The sequence below is a fragment of the Delphinus delphis genome, chromosome 19 (assembly GCF_949987515.2).
Source record: "Delphinus delphis chromosome 19, mDelDel1.2, whole genome shotgun sequence".
NCBI classification, from domain to species: Eukaryota; Metazoa; Chordata; class Mammalia; order Artiodactyla; family Delphinidae; genus Delphinus; species Delphinus delphis.
The window spans coordinates 56,858,351-56,877,808 of NC_082701.1; the positions used below are offsets into that span (position 1 = coordinate 56,858,351).

A 19,458-nucleotide genomic window follows, 5' to 3' on the forward strand; every position below is an offset into this window, starting at 1 on the left:
CAGGCACTGCTTTTGACACTTTGGTTTTTGACCCAAGAACTAGACTCAGGCAACTGGAGGCTCCTCATGTCCTCCCTGTCCTTGGAATGTACATTCTGCCCACTGTTCCCACAGTAGGAGTTGTTTCAGGGATGCAGCCTTGAGAGAGCAGTGTGTTGTTGAGAACATCTGGACTGAATACGTGATTGAACCCACTTAAGGCCTCTGTGTAACCTTTTAAGACTCTGGTGGTTGGGTGCAGAGATCAACTCGTCTTGTGGCAGGCCCAAGACAAGGCTCGTATCTGAGTTCCCTTATTAATCCTGCCACCTACCAACCTGGATTGTGGTCTGCATCTTTCTTTGGTCTCTCCTTGCCCCCCATATACAGGGGCCAGTTTCGAATTTCACCCAGGAAACTCCTGAAGTTGTGAACCAACATTTATGTTGTTAGATTTTATTATAACGTGTAATGTCTTTTCCTATATTTCCTGTTTGTCTTTCAATGAGCACTTTCCATCCAAGTTCTTTAACCTTTATTTCTCCATAATTTGTGGTTGTTATTTCTTAAAACATGCCCTCCTCTCTGTCTATTCTTTCTTCCCTTCTAGGACTCTCATTATATGAATATCTAGTCAGTTTCTATATTGCTTCACATTCCTTTCACATTTTTCAAGTTTCTATCCCTTCCTGATATCTTATGGCAAAGTAGAGTTCCTTGATCCGAGAGTCCAGCTTTCAAATTCACTCTTCAGTTTTACACATTCTGCTAGTCAATAAAAAATTGAATACTACAAGTTCTTGCTTAATATTTATGTCCTCCTTTAACTCTTTTAGGATAGCTTTTTAAAAATACATACATTCTAAATGGCCCACTAATTCTGCCTTATCTGTTATAGATTGTTCAAATTATTGTTTTTCTTTTATAGCAATAGAATGCTTCAGGTCTTATTTTTTTCACTGTGAGTCCACATTCCCCAATCCCAGGATATAAGCTGGTAATGTAGGGACAAAGGGAACCAAAACCCTGGGGTATTTCCTATACCTCCTTCAACTCACTAGGAAGGGAACAAGCTGTGGCTGAATTATATGTATGTATGTGTATGTGGGGAGGGAAAAGGGGGCTTACGGAAATTTGAGTTATTTTCAAAGCAGAGAATCTATGATGTTAAAATTGGGGCAAGACCACTCCCCATTTACCTCCCTCTTCCTACCAGGTGATCTTATCCCACAAGGAACCTCATCGTCCCACCTCTTTTTTGCAATAATCACCTGGCTCACGGTGTGTTTGTGCATGTACATGTGTGTGTGGGTGTTTGTGTGTATCAGGGTGGGAGAAAGGTGAATAAAAACCTTTGAGGTGCAGCTGCCTGTATCTTGTATTACTATCCACACCTCTCCCAGACCAGCTCTAAGGTTACCCTGTGTGATGGTGAAAGAGTGGGCAAAGATTTACCTGGGGCAATTTGGGAGTGAACAGAAAGGAGCACCCAAAACAACAGAAAGCACCTCCCTGCAGTCCCCTTGGGGCATCTGGTGATATCCATTGCTGCTACCGTTCCCTCCCCATGTAGACACACACACACACACACACACCCTGTAGGACCAACTGTAGCCATCTGTCTCCCAGAAGGTCTCCAATCAGTTTTTCAATAGTTTCTCAATCCAACAACCTCCCTCCTTCCAGAGGCCTCCAGGTTGGGTTTTGGACAAGGAGCTAGCCACTTACATTAGGATGCTGTGTTAGCTACTTTTTCTGTATAACAATATTACTACAGACTTAGTGGCTCAAAACAGCACACACTTATTATCTCACGGTATCTGTGGCTGAAGGTCCGGGCACAGCTTAGCTGGGTCGTCTGCAGCCAGCTGTCAAGGTTTCAGCCAGGACTGGGTTCTCATATGAACTCTACTAGGGATGATCCACTTCCAAGCACCTGGGGGTTGTTGGCAGGGGTTAGGTCCCTGCTGGCTGACAATTCCCTGTCATGTGGATTTCCCCAACATTACACTTGCTTCACCAATGCCAGCAAAGCGGATTACCCTAGCAAAACAAGCATTAGAATCATGTCACCTTTGTTATGTTTTATGGGTTAAAAGTGAGTCACAAGTCCTATCCACACTCAGTGGGGGGTGGATTACACACAGGTGTGAATACCAGGAGGCTCAGATGATGAGAATCACATTGGAAAATGAGAACTGGATAAGGGGGTGCCTTCTTGTAGGAACTAAAAATCATCTTTCCCAAACTTTCTGAAAGCCATTGAAGGGTTAAGTAACATCTTATTCTTGCTTTAGAACGATCACAAGCCAGAACGTGTGGCAAACAGATTGGTGGGAAAGCAAACCCGACTTGTAGAAATCAGCTAAGAGACTGGTACTATAATCCTAGTGAAATGTCGGTGGCTAGAACTAGGGTTATACTGGTGGGAAAAGAGAAAGATGGACAAACTGGAGAATACAATAAATAGGACTCCGTGATGAACAGAGAGCGAGAGTTGAGGATATTCTGCTTCTGGCTTTTGCAAATGGGTTTGTGAGCAGTAATATTATTCACTAAGAAGAAGAGGGTCATTTAGACATTTTGAGTTTGGGTGTGTGCAGTAACAGAATTAGAGACGAAACGTGCTCCCTTGAGAGAACACCTCCTATGATAAATCTAATTTTTATGCTTGCAAATAACCTGTTGCTCAAATTTGTTGAAACTGGTTAAATCTTTTCAACTCCCCTATCTCACACGTGTGAATTTTCAGTATAACAAGTAGCCTACGGACGCATGCACATCGGTTTGCAAAGTACACCTTTCACATTGACGGCAACGGATGAGCCTTGGGAAGACAAGAATATGGGGAAAGCCATATACTCTAAGATACCTTGCACTGGAGTGACGTGCGTGCGTAGCTTCAGCAGCACCAAGTACAGACACACCGTCGGACCGGCAACAACGCAGCTCTGTGGTTCACGCTCTCGCGTGTCCGCGGGATCCCGCACGAGCTAAGCGACCGCTACTCTCGCGAGAGGTAGGGAGACCGCAGCTGCTTGGATTCCCCAAACCGCGCTACGAGAGCTCCCACCTGCTGAGGAGCGGAGTCCGGCCACTCCCGCGGGCTTCTGGGAATCGTAGTTCCGGGGCCGGACGAGGCCCGCCAGCCTTGCCCTGTGCTTTTGCGCATGCGCGGCCCCGCTGGCCAGAGAAGTTCGTAGCCTTTGTGAGGCCCGGTGCGGGAGGTGAGTTGTTGCTCAGGTGCGGCTCTCCTTGCTCGGCCTCGGCGGTGCCCCCGGGACGTTAGTCTGCGCCGAGCCGGGTGGAGTGCGCGCTGGAGAAAGGGCCGTCGAGGGCAGGCACGAGCCCCATCCCCGAAGCCCCGGGGCGCGGGGTGGGCGGGGGCTTGGTCTGCGCGGCGGCTCCTTGGCTGCGGCCCCGGCGCCTCTCCTCCGGCCGCTCGGCCCCCGCGCAGCTCCGAGCGGCAGCGCCAGGCGCGAGCGCCCAGCTTCAGGGATGCTGTCCCGGCTTTCCAGGTGCCAGCCTCGAGGGCCAAGCCGGTTCGGGACGGAGCGAAGCCTTTCGGAGGAGCCCCCCGAGGGGAGGCGGGAAGGAGGACCACGAGGCCTCGGGGCTTCCCGCTCCTCCGCGCGGAGAGGGCTGCGCTGGGGGGAGAGCTGAACCTTCGCGGCCGGGAGGTGGTGACCATGGAGACAGATATGGCCGAAATGCCTGGGAAGAGCGGTGAGGGGGGCCGGTGTTGAACTTGTGCTGGGGGCCGGGCCGAATTCTTCCTCCTGAACGGGAGTCACTGCTGTCCGGCTCCTTTGTCTGGGGATGGAAGGGCTCTTTGGGTGAGAGTGGAGGGCTTGCTGTGGGATCCCAGCTGGGTGCACAGCGGACCCTCCAAAGACACCCCCAAAATGTGAGGGAAATGTCAGCTTCTGAGGCTTGAGCATAGTCTCGTACTTTGTCTCACACCTTCTTCCTCCCGGGGGATTATACCATCCTAGCCTCATCAGTGGGTCTGACAGTTTAGCTTTTTTTGGTTGGCAAAAGTATTTTCCACTCCTGTTCCTCCACTTTGGACGAAAACCCTTTGGTTTCAGTAGAGCAGATACTTTTGCTTAATAGAGGAGGCACCAGGCAGAGGAGTCAGTGACTGGCTTCCAGTTCTCCTAGAAGTTTGGTCTGTGGCCTCTTATATCAGAATCCACACCCCGCCCCTACCTGTGCTTGTTGGATTTCTAGATTGTACCCCAGTCTCAACTAGTGGTAATTATTTCGAGATGGGATCCAGCAAGCTACATTTGGACTAAGCTTGCAGAGTGATTTTTCAGAACCGTTGAGCCTCTTTTTCCCATATTAATTTAATGTAGATTAAGCTCAGAGAAAAACTTATTTTAATTTCCAGATCAGAGAGTGCCATCTTCCAGGACGTCGTTGTTTCAGGCTCCCTTCAGTTGCAGTGTTTGTAGGGACGACCAGGAAGGAGTACGGTGGTGGGAATTTTTTTAAAAAAATATTTATTTATTTGGTTGTGCCGGGTCTTAGTTGCGGCAGGTAGCCTCCTTAGTTGTGGCTCCAGGGCTCCTTAGTTGTGGCATGCAAACTCTTAGTTGCGGCATGCATGTGGCGTCTAGTTCCCTGACCAGGGATGAAACCGGGGCCCCCTGCATTGGGAGCACGGAGTCTTATCCACTGGGCTACCAGGGAAGTCCCGAGATTTTAAGCTCATAAATCTGAGTCACAAGATAGATCTAGGCCCTATCATGACTGCTTTCTTGCCCTTAGCTCTGTCTTCCCAGGATTCTCCCTTTTCCCAAGAAAAGAGCACAGAAGAGGGAGAAGTGGCAGCTTTGCGCCTCACAGCCAGATCACAGGTGAGTGAGTCTCTGCTGGTTATTGAAATTCCACCTTATTTCTCAGAGTGCAGATGCACTCCCTTCTTTTTGATGTGGAGCTTCTGTGTCCACTAGAGCTGAATTCTAAGAGACGACTCAAGTGACTAAAGGGCTCAGTGGAAAATGTTTTCTGCTTCTTCGTGGTATCTTGTCCGTCTAGTATTTATTATCACTCAGAAGGCGTGGAAGAAGCATTGCCCTTCTTTAGCCCATTAGCTAATTTCTATGCTTGTTATTTGGGAAACGATTTTAAAAGACAATGTGGTGCATACCTCTTAACATGTATGTTTCACTGGGGGAAACAACATACACATGACTGTTAAGTAGGAATTTAAGAAAACACCTGAAGTGCTGGAGTGAATTATGAACATAGTGAGTACTCAAATAGTTCAAAGGAATGCTGGAAAAGGAAGCCTATAGGGGCTTCCCTGGTGGCACAGTGGTTGAGAGTGCGCCTGCCGATGCAGGGGACACGGGTTCGTGCCCCGGTCCGGGAAGATCCCACATGCCGCAGAGCGGCTGGGCCTGTGAGCCATGGCCCCTGAGCCTGCGCGTCCGGAGCCTCTGCTCTGCAACGGGAGAGGCCACACCAGTGAGAGACCCGCGTACCACAAAAAAAAAAAAAAAAAAAAAAAACTTAAAAAAAAAAAAGGAAGCCTATAGAAGATTTACTTTAAAGAGTTAGAATCCAGCCCAACAAGATGATGAATGCGGATGTATTTTAGAGGTGAACTGTTACCAAGTTACAACTCAGTTTCCAAACTCTCACTTCCCCAAGGGCAAATATTAAGAATTGCTGAATTTAAGTGGTAGTTGTATATGGGTGATTAGTGTGTTAGTCTCTCAACTTTTTGTATGTCTGAACATTTTTCTTAAACGAAGTTGAGCGGAGTGTGTCATACCACATGGTGTGTGTCATACCACAATGCAAAGATTCCTCCACTAGCCTCTCTTTTTGCTACTTTAATCCAAAGTGTGAAAGTGGACATTGCACATTGCTGCCGTTTGTCAACGTGATTTCCCAGGATCCTTGTATACTTGCTTGCCTCCATTGGTTTCTTAAATACCTTACGTGAATATTGAAGACTTTATTAGTCAAGAAGCTTTAAGTTGCACCTGATGAAAACTCGATTCAAACTGGCTTAAGCAAAAAGAGGTATTTATTGACTATTATAAGTGAAAAATCCAGGTCTGGCTAAAATTCAGTTCAGGCAGTGACATTAGAATCTATTTTCTCCATTTCAGTGACCTTTTCTTTTCTTTCTGTGTGTTTTGCACTCAAGCAGGCTTTTCTTCTCGTGCAGGGTAGCCCCTAACAAATTTAGGCCTACATCTTCCCACGTTGAAGATCAGAGAAAAGGGGCATCTTCCCTTCTGGTCGTTCCAGAAGAAGGACTGAGGTTAACTCTATAATGGGTATTAGGCCCATTGTTGGACCATTATTGGCAAATCTGAGTGTGATCAGACTAGAAAATATACCTGTACATACACATACAAACACAAATCCCACCCATCAGTCAGAGATGGAGTTGTACTACCTGAACTGCATGGACTAAAAGTGGTCAGGCATAGCAGCCAGAGGAAAGTCAGAGTACAGATACCAGAAAAAGGGTGAATGCTTTATACATTTCAGCACATTAATATTAGATTCAAGACTGTATAGCTTCAGAATTGATTAAACCTTTTATGGAAATTTTTTAAACTGTCCTTTTTGCATTGCATTGGATTTTGTTTGATGCTAATACTGCAACTGTCTTTCTTATTAGAATTTGCCTGGGCTGTTTATCTTTTACTTATTAGACTTTTTTAATAATTAGAGTTTTAATTTTTGCTCATGATAACCAGGTGAACGGTACAGACGTATATAAATATTAAAGTATATTACCCGTCCTTACTTTCCCAAGTTCAGTCCACCACCTCTCCCTACTGAGGATAACAGTTTGGTATATATTTTTCCATATGTTTTTGTTGAGCTTGAAGTACTGTATTCAAATATGTAGTATACTATATTTCCTTCCATCCCCCCGTTCCATCCCCAGCTTTGGGGTTTTGTCTGGATCTTTTTTCTGTAAAGAGGATGTGGCTATTTTAAGAAACCTTTTTATAAGAGAAATTAATTTATTCATATTATTATGATTACTTGTATGTTTCACATTTTTCTTGCTATGTGATTTTTATAATTCTGTTTACTATGCTTTGTTCTTTTGTATTTTTTTGTGCCTTTTGTGCTGTAGTTCGCATTTTTGTTCTGATTTTTTTTTTTTTTCTTTTATGGTTTGGAAGTTAATTTCCACTGTCAGTTTAGCTATAGATATGCAGATTGTAGGATCAAAGTTATTTTTTCTCACAGTATCTTGTCTATTTAGTAGCAGCTTAATGATTTTTACATTTTATTTTCCAAGGATGATTCTTATATTTTTTAAGTCTCAGATTATTTCCATTTTGAGGAACTTTATTTTGAAATAATTTGAGACTTATAGAGATTTAGCAAGTGGTAGAAAGATTTCTCATATGCTCTCCTTTCAGATTCTCCAAAATTTAGCATTTCACCTCACTTTTATTATTCTTTTTCCAAAGTCAGGAAGTTAACATTGGTATAGTACTATAACCCACTGCTCTTATTCAGATTTCCGAGCTGTCTTATTTTTCTTGTTTTTCTTCCCCTTAATTTCTACTTTTATCCTGTAATTCCTTCTGTTTTCCCTAATTTGTTGTTGGGTTCTGTCTCTAATTTGATTTGTATGCTTTGTTCATTTAATTACGTTGATTTTCTTTTAATGAAATTGAAGTGTTTCCTCTGAGTACAATTTTAGCCTTATGGCATTGATTTTTGCGTTTTATTTCATTATTATTTTGAAATTTTGATACTTTTTTTAGTTATCAGTTATTGCACTTTCTTTTCTGTTTTGGAATTTATTAACATTTACTTTGTTACTTTTGCAAGTGCTTCATGAACATTTAAATAGAAGGTGTTTTCTATCCAGTTATAGCATTTGGTATATATTTATTTCAGTAACCTGGAATATTATTCCCATTCTCTATGTCTTTACTTAAAGAGACATGTTCAGTACTGGTATGTGTCTATCTCCATACAGTTTTTGTATTTTATGTCTTGTGTAAATAATCCTGTGGTGTTTACCCATAAACATTTATATGTGATATCTGTACCCTTAATGAATTTGTTGCTGTCATTTTCCAATTTAATGCATCTTGCCTTGATTCCGTGCTTCACTGGATTTGGTGCCAGTCTGTTCATTCCATGGTGAGGTCTCACAAGGAGAATTATACAGACACATGCCTTTTTTTCTCTGCCTATATTTTGTTTACTTTGCCAGACTACATTGTTGATTCATTGTTGATTCATGTTTTAACTCTTTCTTCCCCAGAAAAATTAGTCTGTCAGTGGAGAAACCGTGGTCTTGTTTCGTTTGGTTCTCATGTTGAATCTTCGACAGTGTGCCTGGCACATAATTGATGCCCAGTGACTTTCCATGGAATGTCCAGGACACATGAGAATGCTTGTCATTTTTCACAGTGATTTCCCCCATTGAATACATCTACGCCTCTACTCCAGGGCCAACAGAAACTGGGGCATGAAAGGGAGGCTGTGGAGTGACAGATGGTGAACAAAAGTATGTTTTGTGTCTTAGGCATCAGTGACATTCAAGGATGTGGCCATGGACTTTACCCCAGAGGAGTGGGGGAGGCTGGATCCTGCACAGAGGGACGTGATGCTGGAGAACTACAGGAACCTCGTCTCACTCTGTAAGGATGGGCTCCTGCCATGACTGCGGCTCCTGCTTATGGGGACATCATTACCTTATTGACAATGAAGTAGCATAACAAAGCCAGTAATCGTAAAGAAGTGATCCCTTTGGGCCTAGAGAAAATCTGTTTCTGCTCTGGGTTCTTGGTGAAATGTTTAGGCTTGTTTTGTATCTGGAGTCTCTGGATTCAAGTGACAGAAACCGAATTCACACTAGCGTAAAAGGGAATCAAATATATTGTCAGGAATTTTTTTTATTTACTTATTTTTTAATTATGTGGTATAGCTTGTCCTGATCTCCCTGTGTGGCACAGATGGCCATTGGGCGCTCTAGGGTTATTCTTCCAGTTACAGAGCTAAGGAAAAAAAGAAGGCTTCTATCCTGGGAGTTTCAGCAGATAGGGTCACATGTCCATCAGTGAAGCAGTAACTCGAGCCAGGGAGATAGAGTATGCTCTGACCAGTTTGGATACTGTGCCCGCCTCTGGGCGGGGGGAGGTATTTGCATGTGTACACATGTAGACACATGCATGTACACGTATGTGTTCGTATCAGTGGTGGAAGGAACTATGTTAGCTCCTCCCAAACCTCGTATAATAAATTCCCTAAGAAAGCAGGTTCTAGTAACTGAAGAAGGATGAAAGGAAAAACATCAGAAGACAGCTAGTCACAGAGTCACAGGCTTGTGGTGCTGCTACTGGGGTCCCACTTCACCCAACTCCTTCCCTGAGCTGAGGACTGGTCTGCAGTATCTCCCCAGAACTCCCACAGTAAACAAGACAAATTCTCTTCTATTTTTTTTACAGGCTAAATATTTGTCTTTTCAAATGCGTGTAACTCTTTATGAGGCCCAGGCTCTTGCTGCACCTGTTTTAAGGTTCATTTTGAGGCCCCCCGCTCCCTTATTCCAAAACTTCCTATGATGTCCTGTCTTTTTTGTGGATCCAGGGGTTGGGGCCGTGCTCTGGAATAGAGCTTTGTGCCCATCACAAAGAATTAAGTCCCTTTTCTTTTTTTTCTTTCTTTCTTTTTTTTTTTTTCTTTTTTAATGAGCAGGGCTTCCAGTTTCCAAACCTGAGAACCACAATTTGGAGAATGGAAAAGAACCATTGATGCTTGAGAGAAAAGCCCCCAAAAGCAGCTGTTCAGGTGAGTCAGACGGGAATCTTCGGAAAGAATAACCCCACAAGACAGTAAAGAAGTGGCGCTCTTCAGTGCTTAAGAAAGAATATAGAAGTGCCAACATGCTTTTATTTTTTAAATATCTTATTTTAAATTATATTGCATTTTGAATACATACAAAGTCAAGGAAATAAAACAACACTGAGATCAAACGCATGCTCACATTTGCTTCATTTGCCTTTTTTCTTTTCCTTCTTTTTGTAAAGTAAAATAGATTAAAATGTCATAACTGTACAGTTTTATGAATTTTCCCAAATTGAACACATTCATGTAGCTAGCATCCACATCAAGAAACAACCTTACTAATAAAAAAAATAAAGAAAAAAGACACAAACATAATTAATATACTTTCCAGATAATTGGCTATTCTGATACTACACCAAAGTTGGGCGAGTTGTAGTTTCTTAAAGGTTAGGTGCAAGGTGCATCTGAAACCATATCCATGAATTTTTCCTACTCTTAAAATCTATTGATCTTTTGGGAAATATTGGTTCACTGAGTTATGCATATCTTCCAAAAATTGACATAATACATCATGCAATATTTTAAAAACCACAATTTTCAGTGTCACCACTGACCTTACCAGAAAAGCCTTTAAGTATTAGGAAGCTATCAAGCTCTCAGTGGTAGATAAAAGTTTTCCAAAATTCTAATTTCTGCCCAAAAGCTCACGTTGTATCAAATACTGTCAGTTGTTTTCCTTGAAGTGACAGGCTCGTTTTTTTTTTCAGTTTTGAGGAAATATCTGCCAAATACCCAACATGGATAACGTAGTTTGTCAGTGATTCTTTCAAGTAAAAGTGATGGTCCATGAAAAAAAAAATGGCCAGTTCAGCTCTCAAACAGTCTCATGAGTGGTTTTCCTCAAGGCAAGCATCATACTTTGATATGAGCAGACTTGCATTATGAATATTACCTATTTCATCATCCAGAATATTAAGAAGGCATGTAGTCAAGGTTTAATAAATAAAATTAATTTATTAAGTTAATAACGATTTCTTTTGTTTCCTCAGAAATTTTTACGTGAAACTGGCTTTTTTTTTTTAACTGAGAGTACATGGTGGGGAAAAATACAACAACTACTAGTACATTTGGTGTCTTGTCCTGATTTGTGCATAAGTTGTGGGTAGTTTTACCACCATCACTTTTGCAACATCAATGCAAATGTCAAGACAATGAAAAAGGCAAATAAGATCTAAGCATTATTCTGAAAATAGTTTTGAACCTACAGACTCCCAGGAGTCCTCAGACCGCACTTTGAGGTCACAGCCTCTACGTACCTACACTATCCTTGTATCAATTTATGTTTTACTGATTTAACAAACACTTAGGTAGCACCGATGCTGTGTCAGAGTTTTAAGTGTTTTATAAATATTTTCATTAAGTGTTCCTTAAGGTAGGTGTTGTTTTTATTCCTCATGAGGTAGGTACCGTTATTGCCCCATCTTACAGATAAGGAAACTGAAGTAGAAACGTAAAAAAACATGCCCCAGGTCATGCAGCTAGTAAGTGGCAGAGCTGGGATTAAATTCATGCATTCTGATTTCAGAGTCCATTGCTCTCAACCACTGTACTCTTCCTAAATGTCCCCTCTCACCTTGGGGCTTCTGTACATGTCATTCCCTCTACCTGGAACACTCACCCCCGTTCTTCTCTACCTGTTACCTGGAACACTCACCCCCATGCTTCTGTACCTGTTACCTGGAACACACCCCCGTGCTGCTGTACCTGTTACCTGGAACACTCACCTGAGCCCCAAACCCAATTCAATTTCAGCTCAGTCATTTACCTTCTCAGGGAGGCCTCTCCTCATCCCCCTGGGTTCCCCTTATCATCCTTCACAGCATTATTTGCCTTTTATTTCTTAGTACTTACCACAGGTGCATTTTTATATGTATTTGTAGATGTTAGACTAAATTTTCTCTCCCTTCATGTACATAGGGACTGTGTGTTTTTCCCCAGAGCTTAGCGTATGGTAGACATCCAATAGGTAATCGTTGAATAAATGGATAGAAGAATATCCATTGGATATGGATATGGATGAAGGAACAGAATTCACTTGGCTGTGTGGAATGAGGGGCAGATCTAACTTAACTGTCTTTTGAATGTTTAATCACTCACAGGACCATTTGTTGTAAAAACAAATTATCTTTAGTTCACTGACTGAAATACTACCTTTGTATTGTCCTTAATTCCTGTATTTACTTGACTTCTGAAATTGCCCTTTTGTTTCATTGGTCTATTTACTTATTCTTTTGAACGAAACTCTTTATTTTAGTTTTATAGTTTCATATTGAATATAAAAATTCTAATAGATTTATAGTAGATATATTCAGAGAGGTTGGCTTCCATCCTTGCCCTCTCTATTCTGGTGTTCTCTCTGTAGGCAATCATTTTTATTAGTATTTCATTTATCTGTTCTTAGTTTTGGAAAATATAACCAAATATGTCTATATATTTGTATCTCCTCTTTTTTCTCCTACACAAAAAGTAGCAAACCATACACACTCCTTCACAGCTTGCTGGGTTTTTTAAGTTTAATGTATCCTGAAGATTACTTCGTAGCAATATGTAGAGGTCATTCTCATATTATTTTAAGTTGCACATACTTCACTGTATGTGTACACCGTAGTTTAATCAGTTCTTTATAGTATTAAAATATTACTGTATTTTAATATTTGAGATGTTACCAGTTTTTTGCTACCTCAATTAGTGTTGTAATGATTAGCCTTGTTCAGATATAATTTAATGTATCTGCCATTATATCTTTGGGAGATCACTGATTTTTCAACAGGAACATATTATAAAAGAATTCTTAGGGAAGATTTTAAACTGGAAATGGAATGCATATTAGGATGTGAGTAGGGTTGGGTAACTGAAAATTTAGAAGTCATCGCTGTGCCCTGCACTAAGGTGGTAACTGCCTGGAAGTTTATGACAGCACTTGATATTCTATAGAGGTTGTTCCTCCCCTTTCCTGATCTGGGATGCTCATTTCCTGCTCATCTGGTGAAATGGTGCTTCATCTGCATCCCTCCTCCTGTCTTTCTGGTCATCTTTCCCCCATTCTGATTCCTGGGTAGGGTCTGCTGATTTTCTCTGCATCTACTGTGCATTTGTTTCCCTCCATTTGCTTCTCTTTGCAAGTCATCTTCTAAGAGTCAGATCCACTTATTCGTTGAAGCCATGCTCTTCACCTTCATTAACTCTTACCCGTTACAGACCTGCCTTTTTGTTGAACTCAGAAAACAAAGGAAATTTGCATTTCCAATTTGTTTCAGACTCAGAGACTAGACCCGGGAGCAAAGATTCAACTTCAGTGCAAGATTTTTCCAAAGAAGAGTCATGCCAGGTTGCAGTCATAGACAGGCTGACAAGGAATGGTGTCTATGACTCCAACTTGGAAACAACTCTCGCATGTGAAAACCGGTTAGAGAATCAGCAAGGAAATCAGGAGAGATGCTTAAGAGAAATGTTCACCCACGTGAATTCACTCCCGGAAGAGAGAGCTCGTGAGCATGGTGTTTACTGGAAAAACTTGAACCAGAAGTCAGTACTTCTCACTCAAGACAGAGTTCCCAAAGGATCCTGTGCCTTCCATACCCTTGAAAAAAGATTGAAACAGAAATCAACCTTAATGAAAAAGCAGAGGACCTACAAAGAGAAGAAACCTCATAAATGTAATGACTGTGGTGAGCTCTTCACTTACCATTCAGTGCTCATTCGACACCAGAGAGTCCATACCGGGGAAAAACCCTACAGCTGCACTGAGTGTGGGAAGTCTTTCAGCCACAGGGCCAATTTAACTAAACATCAGAGAACTCACACTAGAATTCTCTTCGAGTGCAGCGAATGCAAGAAAGCCTTCACAGAAAGCGCATCCCTTGCAATACATCAGAGGATTCACATTGGAGAGAGACCGTATGAGTGCAGTGAGTGTGGGAAAGGCTTTAATCGAAGCACACACCTCGTGCAGCACCAGCTGATCCACACAGGGGTGAAGCCTTATGAATGCAACGAGTGTGATAAAGCCTTCATTCATTCTTCAGCACTCATTAAACATCAAAGAACTCACACTGGAGAGAAACCCTATAAATGTCAGGAATGTGGGAAAGCCTTTAGCCACTGCTCATCCCTTACCAAACATCAGAGGGTTCATACCGGAGAAAAACCCTATGAATGTAGTGAATGTGGAAAAACCTTCAGTCAGAGCACACATCTTGTTCAGCATCAGAGAATTCACACCGGAGAGAAACCCTACGAGTGTAACGAATGTGGGAAAACCTTCAGCCGGAGCTCAAATTTCGCTAAACATCAAAGAATTCATATTGGGAAGAAACCATACAAATGTAACGAATGCGGAAAAGCCTTCATTCATTCATCAGCACTTATTCAACACCAGAGAACTCATACTGGGGAGAAACCATATAGGTGTAACGAATGTGGAAAAAGCTTTAAGTGCAGTTCATCCCTCATCAGACATCAAAGGATTCACACGGAAGAGCAGCCCTGAAAAATGACTGAATGTGAAGAAATGTGAGTTGGTTTTATCGCTGTGTTAAATACCTGAGCATTTTGTGTGGAAGACACATAAACTGCTGTCTGAGGACCAGTTCTGTGTGTATCTAACTCTACTTACATAATACATAGCTTTGAGGCATAAACAGAATGTTCCTTATATCCATTGATTTGATCATTCTGAATGCTTCCATCCAGGAATCTCATAGATTGATCCCTAACCCACCCCCCTTGCCCCCAATACCCTTTTGTGGAAATTCAGAAAATCCTTGGGAGTGGGTAGCAATGCAATCAATGTGAAATCCAGTTCCCCTCTCTTTGTCACATCAAAGCCTGTTACAGCATCTCACTTTGTAAGGACATTCTTATCTGGTAGGTGAGGCAGAGGGCTTATATTCTCATCATTGGGAAGACACAGAGCTGTTCCTCTTTGAATCCAAAGTGGAGACCCAGATATACAGAGAATGTCATTTCTTTTACATTAACTATAAAAACTTAAAGGTTAAGAGCTGAAATGTGCTTTGGATTCCCTCCCAATCCCAAAGGCTACTATCTCATTTGATGAATATAAGAGGTCTAAATTATGCTCACATGGGTTACGCTGAGATTTAGATGATTATTATCCCCCCACTGGGTACATCTTCACTTTACACTTCCTTGGAAGTTACCCTGAGGTAGAGAAAGAGTCAGAACCTTAACTGTAGTTTTTGATCAAGTCCCTCTTTTCTTATCCTTGGCACTGAATGAATCCTTGGTTTTCTGTAATCACAGTATTAGGGAAATTTCATTTCTTTACCTTATTCTGCTCTCTGTAAAGTGTGTTTTGTCACTTGGAGAGAAAGCCCCTGGGATGTGCAGAGTGAAAAGTTGATGGGTTCCATGTGTGGTTACATATAGGGTCTCGGACAAGAAGAAGAACTGAAGCAGCTTTGAGGCACAAACACCATGTCACATACGGAAGAGAGTCACAGGACAGTGACTTCAGGAGGACAAGCGGCTTCTCCCCCTACCCTGCACCCTGGGAAGAAGTTGTCGTTTCTCAGGCCTCACGTTTACCCACATTTTTTTGTTGTCCTCCTGTATGTTGGTTGGTCTTTGCTGTATCCCAGGGCCCCAAGGAAGCCACAGTGATCGATTGACATAAGTTACATGGGTGACCAAAGAACCGTGTGATGGGATTGGAAACAAAAGCAAAAGTTCAAATAAATATTTAGCAAAACACTATACAAATGTCAGTTTTTATTGTTGCTTTGTTATACGGTGTGAAAAGAAGATTATAGAAAAGATAGAGAGGGAAAGATTAGTTACAGGTTTCTTCTTTCTCCTCTCCTAAATCCTATCCTTGGACTTTCAGCAATCAGCCTGCACTCTTCCCCCTACACATTATCCCAGTTACTTCTTATAATTTTTATAGTTTCCTCTGTAGACCTTAGTTCTATTACTGAGGAAAAGAAGAGGAATAGAGTTTAAAAAAGTGGTGGTAAAAGAGGTCAAGGTCAAGTCTAATGCAGCAACGATGGAAATCAAAACAATAGGAAATGGGACGGGAAGGACTGGGAAGAAAGAGGCTTTGAAAAGAATTTTTAAAAAACGAATACATTGAAAGGGGCCGAGGTCTGAGAGGTGAGGGTCGGAGAATGGCTGACACAGGACAAAATAAACAAAATAGAGCTCAGCCCTCTCATCACCTCGATATTCAGATTAACGGTCTGAGGTGGAAGTTGACAAGCTATGGCCTGGACCCACTACCTAGTTCTGTAAATAATGTTTAATTGGAACTGGGCTTCACTCATCATTTACATGTGTTTGGCTCTTTTTGTGCTAAAACAGCAGAGTTGAATAGTTCGAGCAGAGATTACATGTCCCAGAAAATATTTGCTGTTTCTCAACAGGCCAAATGCTTGAGTGAGAAGAAATTTATCTGGGGGCCAATATTTGACTAACCCAAAATCAATGGGTTTGAATTCTGCCACCTCCACTTGGCAATTATGTGACTTTGGAAAGCTACTTACTGTTTCTGAGCCCCAGTTTGCTTATCTGTAAAATGGGGACAGATCCACCCTCTCTCAAGGCTGTTGTGAGGATAAGACAATGAATGTAAAGAACCTGGCACATAGTCAGTTGTATTGAGAGACCTCCGCCTCTGTCATTCGCTTTCTCTCTGTCGTTTCCAGGAGCCCTCACATACGCTAAAATCCACAGATGCTCAAGTCCCTTATGTTAAATGGTGTGGTACAGTCGGCCCTCCGTATGTTTGGCTTTTGCATCCTCAGATTCAACCAACCATGGATGGAAATTTGGATCCACTGTTGGTTGAATCTGCTGATGCAAAACCCTCGAATACGGAGGGCCGACAGTATTTATTGAAGAAATCCCTGCAAGTGGACCTGAGTAGTTCAAACCCATGCAGTTGGAGGATCCACTGTTACATATATTTTAATGAAGTGGTGAGTCTGTTTTAGGCTACCTGTAACAAAATATCATTGACTAAGTGGCTTATTTATAAACAACCTTCTCACAGTTCCAGAGACTGGGAAGTCCAGGATAAGGCCCTGGCAGATTCAGTGTCTGGTGAGGGCTCCTCCCCAGTTCTCAGATGGCTATCTTTTCACTGTGTCCTACCATGGTGGAAGGGCAGGGGAGCCCTCTGGGGCCTCTTTCATGAGGGTGCTCGTCCCATTCATGGGGGCTCTACCCTCATGACCTCATCACTTCCCAAAGGTCCTGCCTCCAAATACCACCACTTCGGGGATTGGGGTTCCACAGGAATTTGAGGGGGACACAAAACATTCTGTCTATAGCAAGTGACTAAGCATCAATCAGAAATGACTTAAGAATGAGTGAGTCTTCCACACCTTTACTTACTGATCTAGAGCCGACCATCCTGCTTGCCTGGCATATCGTAGAGAAGGGCTTCACTTCTTTCTGCTGTTGCTTCCATCTGGTGCAGCTCCCTGCACAGCCTCCTGGAGACCTCGTGGAATCTGCCTTTTTTCCTTCTAATTATCACTTAACCAGGAGCCACACCATGGTTCCAGAGACTCAAGTATTATTGTCATTTAATTAGTGTCAAAGGACTTACTCTAAGCTAGTTTTACTGAGAGCTCTGGTCCTTTGCGTTTCAGTATTTGTTCCTTTTATGCTTGGAGTTCAATCAGTTCTGACTGTGTATTTGTGCTCCCACAGGAATCTTGGAAGTTTTAGTGTTTTGCTTTTCGAATGTTTTTGGTTACGTGTAAACAAAATTTGATTGTTCTTATTGGCCCACTGTCAATAAAGATGTCATTTATGTATTTGTTGTCAGAAACTTCTATAACTTGCTTTTAAATTCTCACTTAAGCATGTTTTAAGAGGCAAAGAAAAACCAACTGTAAAATATCTCCACATCATTCAGGAAACTGATCGCATTTCTAATTGTTCATCTTGGCTTCACAACCTCTGTAGACATGAGCTGGGGGATCACAACCCATGTATCTGCGAGAAGGTGAGAGAGCCAAGGAAGGTCGTTCCTACCAAATGATGCTTGAAGTCCTCAGGCCAAGCACACCCCTCACTTAGGCGTACTGGGGAGACAAGGGAGGGGAGAACTTCACATGAAAAGTACAGTTAAAACTAGGCCAAATATGCTAAAAAACTGATTTAAGGTAAACTTTGAATTACTTTTGGCTTCATCACCCAAAAGTATAAAAACGATAGTATAAGAATATGTTATTCAAAGTAGTTGGCAATTAATTAGTTCAATTACCTATTTTAACTCTCAAAATTTTTAATTTTATTAAACGAGTTCTCACTTTTTAAAAATTATTACAACAGGATTCAGTTTGGAAGTTCTTTGTCCCTTTCTCCCTTTCCTTACCTAATTCTTTTTGAGGTCCCACCTGGGCTGTCCCTCACCATAGGTTTTATGGTGACAAGGGGGAAGGGTATTCCCCTGTGGTAATATATAAAATGTGGCTTTTGTGGATTACCTTGTAGTTCCAAATAAGGCCCTCAAAAAATTAGATGTTTTTTCCTGCATTGTTGTTCTTTACATTTTTCACGGTGTAACCTGTTATTTTTGAACTGTGTCCATAAACCAGATAATCTGTCCCTAGGTTGAGTTTACTATACATAAAATGTGCACAGAGATAGAGGTAAACGGTCTTTGATCCAGCAGTGCCTGAGTCTCTGGTATCACCCCTTAGAGTCTCCAGATACATGAACTTTTCGAACAACTCAACAGGGTTGAAGAGCTTGGCTTTTTATTTCCAGAGATCTTATTTCAGAGGACTTCACGTGCACATAAGCATCAATATCAAAGATCTTTCATGCCCCCCAAAAGAAAAGGACAGATTTGGGTGAGTTCTAGCTCCTTTATTAGTTTCTAAGTCCTTAGTTCCATCTCCTTTTACATTTAGAACCATGGATGTGTAACTGCTCAGTTCCAGTCCCATTCCATCACCTGTGAGAGATATAATTGGAAATGTGGGAGGGAAATCTTCTGAGGTTTACCTGATTAGGGGGTGGTGGAGAATTTGCCCATATCTATTCCCATATATTCTAAAGTAGGAGGAGTCCTAAGAAGGCATAGACACATGAGAAAAAGGAGGTGGCGTGTGATAATCCCCCTGCCCCACACAGTGAGATCAGAAAACGATCTCCCAGACTTTCTCCATCACTTAACTAGATTGTAAAGTTAGCAAACTATTGCTTTTTAGTGATGTGTAAATTTGAACATCTGCAATCACCATGACCAAGCTATTTTATTTGTAGGTCTATACTTACCTAAAATGTCTATGCATATATACCAAAGGAAACCATCAAGAATGTTCATAGTTGCTTTATTGCTAATAACCCCAAACTGGAAACAAACCAAATGTCCATCCACAGCAAAATTGATAAACGTGAGGTAGCCATTCAAAGAACACACAGAGCACCGAAACGGAAAGCATATCTCCATGAAACCACACAGATTAATGTCACGAATATAATGCTGAGCAAAAGACGCCAGACACAGGATGATTCGTACTGTTTGGATCTAAGTACACACATTTATAACACAGGTGATGCTAACGTGTGGTGTTCAAAACTAGATGATCGTTAGCTTTAGCAGGATAGAATGGGTAGTGATTGGGAAGGTCGAGGAGA

General features: G+C 41.9%; 1 protein-coding gene across 2 annotated transcripts; it reads left to right on the forward strand.

The window, feature by feature from the left end:
* The first annotated feature begins 3,159 nt into the window (after positions 1–3,159).
* Positions 3,160–15,689, forward strand: ZNF286A (zinc finger protein 286A). Of its 2 annotated transcripts, XM_059998667.1 has the most exons (7): positions 3,160–3,206; positions 3,498–3,705; positions 4,756–4,844; positions 8,516–8,630; positions 9,688–9,780; positions 13,095–14,349; positions 15,229–15,688. In XM_059998667.1, the coding sequence occupies exons 2-6, from the start codon at positions 3,669–3,671 to the stop codon at positions 14,324–14,326; spliced, it is 1,566 nt and encodes a 521-aa protein (XP_059854650.1). In that variant the 5' UTR covers positions 3,160–3,206; positions 3,498–3,668; the 3' UTR covers positions 14,327–14,349; positions 15,229–15,688. The 2 variants fall into 2 exon arrangements, with proteins under 2 accessions (XP_059854650.1, XP_059854649.1); XM_059998666.1 differs by having other exon boundaries at positions 13,095–15,689.
* Positions 15,690–19,458: the final 3,769 nt, after the last annotated feature.